General features: G+C 41.1%; 1 protein-coding gene across 1 annotated transcript in view; it reads right to left on the bottom strand.

Annotated features, from left to right (window-relative positions):
- Positions 1-12,054, bottom strand: part of LOC139708805 (serine/threonine-protein kinase unc-51-like) — a 71,154-nt gene that overhangs the window by 13,077 nt on the left and 46,023 nt on the right. The window contains exons 11-16 of the mRNA XM_071620756.1: positions 9,669-9,934; positions 8,311-8,353; positions 6,587-6,647; positions 5,385-5,507; positions 2,332-2,464; positions 641-745 (exon numbers count right to left, since the gene is read on the bottom strand). Coding sequence (XP_071476857.1) covers positions 641-745; positions 2,332-2,464; positions 5,385-5,507; positions 6,587-6,647; positions 8,311-8,353; positions 9,669-9,934 — 731 coding nt within the window. The remainder of the gene's footprint in view (positions 1-640; positions 746-2,331; positions 2,465-5,384; positions 5,508-6,586; positions 6,648-8,310; positions 8,354-9,668; positions 9,935-12,054) is intronic.

The raw sequence follows: 12,054 nt of genomic DNA, 5'->3' as shown, positions 1-12,054 counted from the left end.
AGAGATGAGTAATAAAACCTTTTCATGAGGTAAAAATCTCCAAGAATAACACATAATACATCACAGATGTAAAAAGGCAATAGTAAGGAGCCAGATCTAGTTGAAAGGGAAATAATTTGTGAAATTCCTACTACCAAGCCACAACAGCCCTAACTTAAATCCCTGATGCTTTGAGCAGATAAAGCTTTTGCAGTATGTTCATCATAAAAAAAAGGTGAAATAATGGATGCTGAGAAAAATAAAAATATATCCCTTCTCTAAAGAGATAGAAAAACAAATGAACACTCTTCACACCAAAATTGAAGAAGAAAATTCATGTCCAGGTTATAAAAGGCAATAAATAAATAAATAAATAAATAAATAGCTGTTGAACTTGGGAGAAATTCAAAACAGACCGAGACAGAAATACTGGCACTGTGTATTGAAGCAAGAATAGAGTGAGATCTGACGTCAAAGCATTTGGGTAATATGAAAAGACTGAGCGAGAATACAATACACTTTGTACAATGCACTTTCAGAGTGGAGCAGCTGCTACATTGTGCGGTGCAGTGGAATCATCTGGTATATATTCAAGTCGTGAGTGCACAATAAAAGGAGCTGGGCAGGGAGGGGTGAGACACTGCAATGGTGTATAGTATACCTGGGCTAGAATTCTCCGTCTAGCCACGGAGGGTGAGTGGGAGGGGCTAAGGAGATGCCTGCCCTGAATCGGGCTGTGGAGGGGGCTGTTGCCGCCGCTACGGGACTGCCTGATCTGTGTATGGATCGCCGACCCAACGAGGGCGCAGTTCCCGTGGCAAACGGGCATGGACCGAATGCAAGAAGTTTGGATGCATGAATAAATGAATGGACAAAGAAGAGCAGGGACAGCCCAGTGATGATTATGAATAACAGAGGAAAAATACCTCCACATAGAGGACCATCAAGTTTTTCCCATGAAAGGACTAATCTAATCTTGTATGGTAGACAAGGAAGTAACAGGTGAATTCTAGTTGCCTATAAATGAAGATTTCACAGATAGTAGCCATCTTTGCAAGCTCTCATTTCCACTCTAAAAAGTAGACAAAAAATTTGCATGTCAGCATGGTGGATGTGTAATTCTTTGGAGCTGCTGTCCGAGCCACTGGTTACATGTATTCATATTTGCAATTAAGGGCTATTCCATACAGACCATCAAGAGTGAGTATTTGGCTATCATCTAAACTATAACCTAAAATGGAGAGTTTGCTGCTTGCAGTTTTATTGCATACTTCTCAGATGATCAAGATATTTGTATATGTTTCACGAGCTGGAAGCACAAAGAGATAGACACGTGGAATCCCTGATGAAGCATTTTCTGAATTCGGAAAGTGAAACCATGGAATGATTTGTCCGGGATAGAGAATTTGAGCTGTGTGGATGAATAAAGAAACCAATTTTGGACTGCACTATGTCTAGAGTGAACCAAACAGGAAAGGGAGATTTCTTCTTGTTGCTGTCGTTGTTGTTTTAAATTTACAAAACTTGTGAAGCCCTGCGAGAGAGACAAACTTATGTCATTTTGAGGAAGATAACAAAATTCTCCAGTGATTCCTAGTCACAAACTATTGGGCTATGCACTTTATAAAAATATTTTGGATTCAACCATCAAAAATATTAAACAAGCAAAAAATATGTTTCCTTTATTTTTAGAGTGATTTTATTTCAAGGAATTGTATCCTTGGATTGAGGAAAGTACTGTTCACATTGCCAATAATTCAGTTCGTGCAAATCATTTAAAAAATGGATATATTCATGTGCAAAAAACAACAACAAAAAAAACACATCATATTAAAAGCTGGCTAGAACTAGAATGCAAAGCAGATTATTGGGTACAATATGCTTGGGAAGCCATGGCAGACCAGCACTAGAACTGATAGTGTCATGCTAGTGACTTAGAGCACTCTATGAAACATATAGCTATACACTGTATCTTTCATTGTTGATAATACATAATAAGCTTGGTCCATTATGTAATAGCTGTATTGAATATAGCATCAAGGTTTACTAACTAAAAATATAAAGGGGGGAGCAAAAGAGTCTGCTGCATTTGCTGTACACTCAGCTAATTCATTCAAGGAAAACATTGAAATACACTACCACTGATTTCCACTAATGTTTTGAGTAAATGGACAGATAATTTCCAGGTGGAATCCAGCAAGGGTGGTATGGGGTACAACTCTAGCACTGCTCGTCAAACTTACGGTTATAATGTAAGTCTCAAAACTGTAAGTATGTTTGAGGAGGGTACAGTATCAGCATGTCTATTGGTATCTATTGGACAGCGTCTATAGTCAAAAGGGTGTTTAATGCTTGGCTGGTTCTTACCACTGCGTGCGTCCGACTGGGACTGATCACCGATGCTGGTGAGTGTCGGGGGCTGGTCCGCTGTCTGCTGCCCTCTACGGGGCTTGACGGACTGGAGGAGATGGGCAAGCTGCTTGGCCTGAGGTAAATGAACAATGACAAAAAACAAAGCACTACAACAATCTATGTTTTGAAACATATAGTGGCACAGTATCAACTTCACATTACATGTAGGACAGTGATTCAAACTCGAGTATGATTCTCTCTTTCTGGCTTTTTCACAAAGGGTCTTGATACAGGACTAGCATATCGCATTATACAACAAGAGACCCGGGGGTCACGCGCTCACTGGAGTATCGCAGTTTCACCTTCCATGCATTCTTGCATACTCTTACCTCAGAACATTGGAAATTTAGGTCTGCATATGGATCCCCCCCTCCCCCTCAACTCCAGGGTGGGGGGGGGGGGGGGGGGCAGGCAGCCCTGGATCTGCAATGAACAAACTTGGAACTAAAGTCATCAATGTACAAACTCATGGTATTAACTTTGCTTTATCATTTCTGGTTCTAGAGTAGAAGATTTTAAATATTCCTTAATGTGGGAGGGGGGGGGGGGGGGGGGAGGGGCTCCCCAAGTGGGACATGGTGCCCATTTGAAGGAATTGAGATTCTATCCCCCTAGGGATGCTACCTGCCACGTTTGGTCAAAATTCATCATGAGGTTTTCAAGAAGAAGATGAACATGTACAATTCAGGCCCCATTACAACTGTAGGACTTCTCCCCATCCCCTCTCCTGGGTCCCAAGGGGGGGGGGGGGGGGGGGGGGGGCACCCCTGATTCCGCCAACCCCATGAACAAACTTGAAACTACAGTCATCATAGTATTATCTAAGCCCTATCACTTCTGGTTCTAGAGAAGATTTTTAAAGATTCCTTAATTTTAAGGGGTTTGGGCCTCCTGGGGGCCCCAGGTGGGCCATGGTGCCCATTTGAACAAATTGAGATCCTATCCCCCTAGGGATGCTACCTGCCAAGTTTGGTGAAAATCAGACATGGCGATCTCAAAGTGAAGATGAAAATGTACAATTTAGGCCCCATTAGGACCCCTCCTTACCCCCTCCTCTGGGTCCCAAGGGGGGCACCCCTGATTCCCCCATGAACAAACTTGAAACTACAGTCATCAATGTACTTACTCATAGTATCAACTAAGCCCTATCACTTCTGGTTCTAGAGAAGAAGATTTTTAAAGATTCCTTAATTTTAGGGTGTTTGGGCCCCCTGGGGCCCCCCAGGTGGACCATGGTGCCCATTTGAACAAATTGAGATCCTTTTTCCCCTAGGGATGCTACCTGCCAAGATTGGTGAAAATCGGTCATGGGGTTCTCAAGAAGAAGATGAAAATGTAAAAAGTTTACCCACGACGGACGCCGGATGAAGAGCGATCGCAATAGCTCAGGTGAGCTAAAAATGTAAATACTCAATCTTGAGTGATGCACGCCATTAAAACCAAAACAACCAAACCAACAACCACTACATGCTAATCAATCTGATTGAGTACCAATATACTCATCAAGCTACAGTGGTATTTATTCAGAATCTTTTGTCCCAGCAGCTCTTCATAGCATTGCAGCTGTTATAGCAAGCCATGAGTGACATGCAGTGTTTTTATAGCTGTCATTCACTTAGAATACTTAGAATCACTGCCACCTTTATAGCCCTATTCAGTTTTAAAACAATGTAACTAATGTCTGCCATACTGGGGGGGGGGGGGGGGGGGGCTTCCATGATAAGAAGAAAAGATGATATAATGTATGGGATATGCAATGACTCAGGTGCATTGCCAGTGCACAAATCAAACTATTCTGAGGAACACTGAAGCCCCCCAGTTATGGCTAAAACAGACAGACTTAACATAAAACTAGAAATGTCGCTACGGCAACTGGTGTATGCCTCCGCCATAATGCATGGTTCTCCTAATAGGTCTATAGTACAATGTCTTGACAATGTGTGATGACAGTTTCACACAATTGGCAAAATATTAAAATGACAGGTTTGCCACAAATGTGCTGAATGTTCACTTTCCTAGAACTAGGTTCAATTGGATGAATGATTAAAACGTCAGAGTGCAGGTATTTGGGGGAACGGATGATTTTTACTTGACTTTTGACCCTTTTATAAGTTTATGCATTGAGTAATTTTCAAGGTATTGAGAAAAAGTATAATTTCAGTATCAAATGGTAAAATAGTATTATCTAAACCTGGCCTTTGACCTTTGACCTCACAGTTCCAAAGAGAATCACTGTTAGGTAGAACATGCATAAATATGTAAGTTTCATGATAATACCTTGAGTTACTTTTGAGATATGGAGGAAGAAGTGCAATTTAGCACTTTCACTTGACCTTAGACCTTTTGACCTTTGACCTTTGGGCAAGAAACTTCCCACAGAATATATATTGGGTTATACATGCATACATCAAGTTAAAAAAAAATCCTTCAGGCATTGCATAAATATAAGGAAAGTAGTGATATTTTGAGGAGTTGACCTTGACCTTTGACCCCTGACCTTTGACCCATGACCCCCAACTTCCCTAGATAATCACTGCCCATCGGTACATGCATATATACTAAGTTCCATGAAGATACCTTGAACCATTTGCGAGATATGGAGAAAAACATGAAATTTTAACCTTTTTTTCACAAAATAACCTGTGACCTTTGACCTTTGACCCCGTGACCCTAAAATCCACACAAAGTATCATTACCCCAGGATATACCCTCATACCAAGTTTGATGCAAAACCACCTCACGGTTCTTGAGATATCAACAAAAAACAAAACGGGACGGACGTACGGACGACCCGAAAACATAATGCCTCCGGCCACTTCGTTGGCGGAGGCATAAAAACCTCACCCAAACTGAAAAGTTCTTCTGACAATGAAGCAAAAAGAGGACAGTGGAAGTGTGTACAAGCAGCACTAAGGTTGCATGCACACATAAACTGGAGGAACAGTAATATGACCAGCCCTTCAAGGCATCATGCTGTGCAATAAAAGTCTTACCTTTCACTGGGGGAAGGTGGCTTCTTCAATTCGGACATGACGGGCCGGTTTGACCCTTGACCTCTGCTAGGTCTGCACACCTCTGACGTTCCCCTGCTACCGGACATGATGGGTGACGAATTACTGAATACATAAAGAGTGGATAAGAGATAGACAGACAGGTATATACATAGGTATACAAAGTGACAGATAGATAGATTAATAGATAGATAGATAGATCAATAGTTAGAGAGATGAATGAATGGATGGATGGATAAATAGATAAGAGATTGATGGATGGAAAGATAGATAGAAAGATAGATAGGTAGAAAGAAAGATGGATAGAAAGATAGATAAATAGATAGATAGATAGATAGATAGATAGATAGATGGATGGATAGATAGATGGATGGATAGATAGATGGAAGGGTACAAAGACAGATTGGAAGAGAAGGAACAAAATCACTCATTGTGACAGCATGATTTTTTCTCGAAAACTCCTATTCTGTATTACAAATCCAGGTGCAGTTTTGATCAGCCTCTCGTTGTCGTTGTTAAACAAAGAATGAAGCAAAACAATGAAATTAGGTCAGAATAGGAGTAAGTCGCTCTTACTTGCACAAACTCAACCGAGTTTAAACAACTCACTGTATGTAAGAATTATACACACAGAAGATGTATTTCAGTATTCAATGAATCGACATAATACACATATTATAATTTTCACAAAAACGATTTCCTTCAAGCCCTTAATTGCATAAAAGTGTTCCAGCTGCACTCTGGATTCTTGATTATTGCATAATTCACACACAAATGAAAACTTACAATTCAGCTGTTATGTCTTCAATGTAACATGGGACATATGGCACACATCAATTTATTGCTATGTATATGCCGTTTGATTTCATATCTGAAGATGCTGCAGCATTGAAAAAAAAGATAAAACTCTGATTTTAATTCAAGTCACTATCACTGTAACATTTTTATCCCTTGAATCTTTAGATTTTGCTTGCAGGAAAAGGATTGTATTACAACAGCAACATAAATGTGTATGCATTATTGCTGCTCATCAGGCCTCTATGGATCAACTGGCATGACGAGCATGTAGTTCTTTATAAGACACAGCTAATAATGAAGGGAAATTGGTCAGCCTGGTGACCTTGTTAGAGCAATGTGTTCCTTTCCAATACACAGGAGCATGACCGCTGACCTGGGGAGCTTACCTTCTTATTGTAATGACGTCTGTTGTAGTTTGCACATTAATACTAGCACCACTGGTTTCATCTGCATACAAGTTCAAAGATAAAATGTGAGAGGTCAAAAGTGAGCTGATGGAATGTAATCTGAAAGGTGTCACTGTGAGCGGCCAACTGATGCCGTATGTTGAGTGTGAAAAGATCATGGCATGGAGATTATATGATGAGCAGCAACAGCAACAAAAACAACAACAGTATGCCACAGTGGTATTTCACTGCCCAAATAAAGATCAGTAATGGGTACTGATAACAAAACCACAGCGGAGTATAGTGGACTCCCGTTATAACGAAGTCCTCGGGACCCGCAGTTTTCTTTCGTTATATCGAAATTTCGTTATAACTGAACAGATAAATAATACAAATACTTATGCTAGAGTCACACATGGCTGGATTTAGTACCGCGTCCATAAGGAATTAAAACCGTATCTACCCAGTTCGAGCCGTAGAGACCCGCATTGACCGCATCGTAACCCGTGTCAATTCCTGATGGATTCCAGGGGCAACGATACGGCGGTGAACATTTTTTTGTCATGTTCAAAATTTTCTCATGGATTTCAATTCTGTATTGTTATCCAAATTGACCCGGTTCGCACCGCATTGACTAGTGTCAACCCGCTGCAACCCACAGCGTAAAACCATATGGACCCTTGCCATATGCCGCATTGCCTTCATGCAATGGATGATGACAAGGTTTACATCTGAGTCGGTATGGGTCGAAGCGGGTTGACACGGGTCGATAGGGGTTGAAAAGGATTCATTAAGGATTCAAAAAGCGGATTTTTATACGGTTCGATACGGGTCAATACGGGTCTCTACGGCTCGAATCGGGTGAATACGGTTATAATTCCTTATGGACCCGGTTTGAAATCCGGACGTGTGTGACTGTAGCATAAATTACCCTCCATTCCCGGACTATTCCGGCTCATCTTCACCCGGATCAAATCTGTTTTGTGACCCGGCTGTGTGTGACTCTAGCAATAGAGTGGACAATGTTGCGGCCTGAAATTTGACTTCGTTGCAACCAGAATTTTGTCATAACCGTGTTTGTTATAACAGGAGTGTACTGTACCATCATGGTCAATGAACTTTTCGGTAGAAATATTAAGTCTCCTAAACACATCCGATTGTTGTATTTACCTGTGACAGTTTCAATGGCAGGCTGTCATCATTCAATCTAAAATGAGGTCTAGTCAGCGACTAATGTCTTGGTGCCAATTAGCAATCAGCTAGGTGTGATATCCGAGTAGGAGTGCCATCATAAATAAGAGAAGTCTATATCTATATTCATCAACCATCCTCATAAACTTATTTTGCAATGAACTTGTCAGGGTTTCTGATTTGAGTCAACATTCCAACAAGCACTTACAGTTCCTCGTTAAAGCATCAAAGCACCGACATAAAACCTGTTGGCAGCAGTTTGCACATGACGGATATATCCACAACACGCACTCAATCATAGCATTACTACCTTAAAAGACAACTCCTGTTTGTATTATCTTAAAATGTATTTTACAGAGAGTGCACACAGCATACTTACCCATACATGATGATTGCGCAATAACATCCACTGAAAACTAAATGCACACACAAGGATTACACACACTCAGTAATGATATGGCTACTTTCAAGGGCCGCTCATGTTTATTTTACCTTACGACAGATTTTACTGGAAGTGCACACAGCAGACTTACATGATAACTCTGAGACAAGACCCGGCTGTACGATGACAAAGTCCTGTGAACAGGAAGTAGAACGAAAGCATGTCAAAACACGACAAGACACAACGAAAGAGACAGAGCTAAGCTGGGAAAAATGATTTCCCCAGACAGGGGTCAACACGAGATCATGCAAAGAATGATGGAAGGGTTGTGTCGGATGGTCCACCAGAATGAAACCTGCACATGCAGAGACTTACGAAAAACACAAGAAATGCTTCCTCTGTGATGAAAATCCTAGTGTGTGACTCAGCAGGCCTTGATGTAGTTTCTGACTTTAAGGGATTTTCAGGTCAATCGTAGATCAAGGCCTTTTGTTGTCAGGGTACACAATTAGCTCCCAAAGCAATTTAAGAATCCCTGAAACTTGAAAGCAATAGAGTGCCATTTCTGACTTTTTGATGATTTCCACAAGTTAACATTTACATGACACATGGGTCTTTGTTTCTGATTAGCAACACAGTGCTTCTCTGTGAGCCGTAGTACTTTTGGTTCTCATTGAAAAACTGGAGCTTCAGGTCAAAATGTCATAAAATTGTTTTCAGGGTCACACCATTCGTCAAACATACGGCTCAGTGATTGCATGGTTGCAAAACTGACCATGAGGAATGGAGCAGTTTTACATATTTGATTGCCAAACACTCAGGTTCTTTTTGCTGTTGGCAAGGGAGCAATCACATAGTTTGAGCTTTTGAAAAATGGTCAGCAGTCTTGTTTAGGTGTGGAGGGTAGAGCACAAGAAATTTGGGGAGCAGCAGTGAGTGGATTCATTCACAGATTTATGATGAATCAATTTCATTCATAAAGAGCTATCATGAATGAAACCCTGGCTTGTTTTATCTTTAACATCACTCATTTATTATAAGCACTGCTTTAACAAAAGTATGTAGGATGGAGCAATCACTACTATTGATTTATTTTCTGTTGATATTTGACATGACTTACAGTTATCTCTGTTGCATTGTCTGTCATGTATAAACACAACTCGACTCTAAAAAAGGCTCATTATGACACACATACACCTACAGTTCAACACAGTCAGAGACGAGGAAAAAAAAATGTGGGGCTTAACTGCATACTGAACTTCAGCTTATTTTGTGCCAGTATGCTTTGACATCTCCCCAAGCTGAATGCATTAGCCTTGCACACAATGACACACTATGAATACGCAAAAAGCTATGAAATGATATGTTCTGTGATATTGCACACTTCTGCAATTTTATTTCACATATCACTCACTTATATTCAGGCTCTTTGACTGTGATGAATATTCATGTCAAATTCTGAATGGTATCATCTGAAACAAGAATGGAAATCTGGAGTGTTCTACTCACGTCTACCACAAGATCAGAGGTCGTCAACCCAGACGATGTCCCTAGCTTAAAGCCCTTGGGGATGGCCCCTCTGGAATCCGGTGCTGGAGCGGCAGCTGCCTGAGGGCTGGTGCCGTACTTGGCCCCCGGGGGCGGGACCGCGGAGGGCTCCTCTGGGGACGAGATGGGCATGTGTCCCGAGAGGGGTGAGACGGAAAGGGAGCGCCTCTCACCAGGGGAGTCCGAGCTGAAGCTGTAGGTCCTGGTGGGTACAGGCATGGGGGAAGCTGTCCCGGGGGTGGGGAGGAAGACACTCAACATAGTCACTGGTGTACAGTGTCTCTAGACACCTGGTACTGTATACATTAAGCAAGTCAAATTTTTAAGGAATGGGGACGTCCCGCCAATTCTGCGAGGGGCTGCATTAGCCATGACGATACACAGTAACGGATGGAGGAATGTAAACAAGCACATCACATTTACATCAAGATAAGAGTCAATATATTTGTGTTTTCAAATTCATGAAGAGCATCCAACTACCAAAATTTGCAAAAATAAAAACCCCAGGAAATATATATGGTGTATACAGTATTCTTCACACATGGTATGTACTCTATCAATACCAGAGTTTATAATGCGTAATTGTACATAACCACATCTTATGTGATGTAGAGGAGTTCCATGGATGAAGACAGCATACCATTTGCAAGGCATATTTGGGACTTGTAGCTCCCATAGAAAAAAATACAGTATGTCTTTACCTCTTCAGTCTTACTTGTGTTTTTTGTTTTCAATTCCCCCCTCCCCCACAAAATGATGATTATTTATCCTCCAGACATCAACAACGCATGCAAACACTTGGCTGATGCAATTTCACACTGGTGGGGAAAGATCATAAGACATGAACCCATGGCAAGGGTCAAGGGTCAGATCCATACATGATACGAGTGACTTCCTCACTACAATTAGGAAATTTGCAAAGACTGACCCAAACACTTCAAACTCACCCCCTTTTTACTAAAAGGTGAACAATACATGTTCTACTAACTCCCTTGTTTCTCATACAATCATCTACAACCCTCTCCTTCAAAAAACAAACAAACAAACACACACGCAAACAGAACAGAACAAAACAGAACAAAAACAAAACAAAACCAAATCAAAACAAAACCAGAGGTTACTCAAAGAAGAGCAGGTATACCAGTGAAGAATAGAGCATTGTATTCCCTTTAAAATGGGCAAAACCATTTCCTGTCCTAGCTTCTCTTCAGCAATACAGAGAAAATGAACTCAAGCCATTTTCCTCTCACAGAGCGTCAAAAATGTTGAAAGAAATGTTGGCAATCATGGGAGTGTATCTTCGATGCGTTCTATCCCGTTTGGATTCCATCCAAAGACAAGCAACCATATGTGTTTCCTAATCCTATTAAACTCCTTTGCTGATTTGGGAAGTGAGGGGGAGGGGGGTGGATTTAAAAAAAAGAACAAGGGGGAAGGGGGACAGGAGAAAAGATATCAACACATTCAATCTGGATAAATCAAATCACTTGGCACTGTTTGTGTCCATGGGCATTCCCCATTACATTACCTCTGTATCCTCTATTCTTTCTCCGTGCATTCTTGCTGGTGGATGTGCTACTCTTGTAATCATGTTTTTGTTCATGGTATCCACTGTTCTCGCTCCAAATTCCACAACATTGTCGGACCAACTTGGCCTATTTGTGGTCCATGTTAATTGTCATGGGCTATGAAAGAATCTGAATCCAAAACTGAATGTATGTCACAAACATGATTATGTAGCTTACATGTACATGCTTACTATTTAACTTGTTGTGGTGTTTTTGCTGTTGTTGCTATTTTGACAGCAGAAGTCACATTTTTGGCATCTCTGCAGGCAAAGTCCCCCATCCCCCTCCCCCCCCCCCAAAAAAAAAAAAAAAAAAAAAGAGAGAGAGAGAGAAAAAGACAAGGGCTTTTGCACAGAAGAAAATATCACAAATATGTTTATATTGAGATGTAACTTTGACAGCACTGGCTGGATATTAGCTCTCTACAATATGTACCACTATGTGACCCAGCACTGCAAAACCAGTAAGTTTTTCCATTCTGTATTGGTGAAATATCAACTAGAGAAGCACTCTGAGAGTGCAGACCTCTGCCAAGCATGCAGCTCATTTCCATCACTGATCTTGTTCTTCCATAGAGATATCAGTGATTTCCACCCATATGTACATTGTACTTATACTTCATGCTGAAAGTGTTTATAATAGATTTCCACCCATACGTACTTATAGCATGCCGAAGAGTTTATAGTGTGCTGAAAGTCTCCTGATTTCCCAATATATGTAGTAGCCTTTGTTACGTCATAAACCCTCAGCTGCACAGCGCGCCTCGCCCTAGCAGAAAC

This window comes from Diadema antillarum, unplaced genomic scaffold (genome assembly GCF_040938485.1).
Source record: "Diadema antillarum isolate AM-2024a unplaced genomic scaffold, OU_Dant_1.0 seq00001373_RagTag, whole genome shotgun sequence".
NCBI lineage: Eukaryota > Metazoa > Echinodermata > Echinoidea > Diadematoida > Diadematidae > Diadema > Diadema antillarum.
The sequence above is the reverse complement of the archived record's forward strand: the minus strand, read 5'-3'. Positions and strand labels throughout refer to the sequence as shown.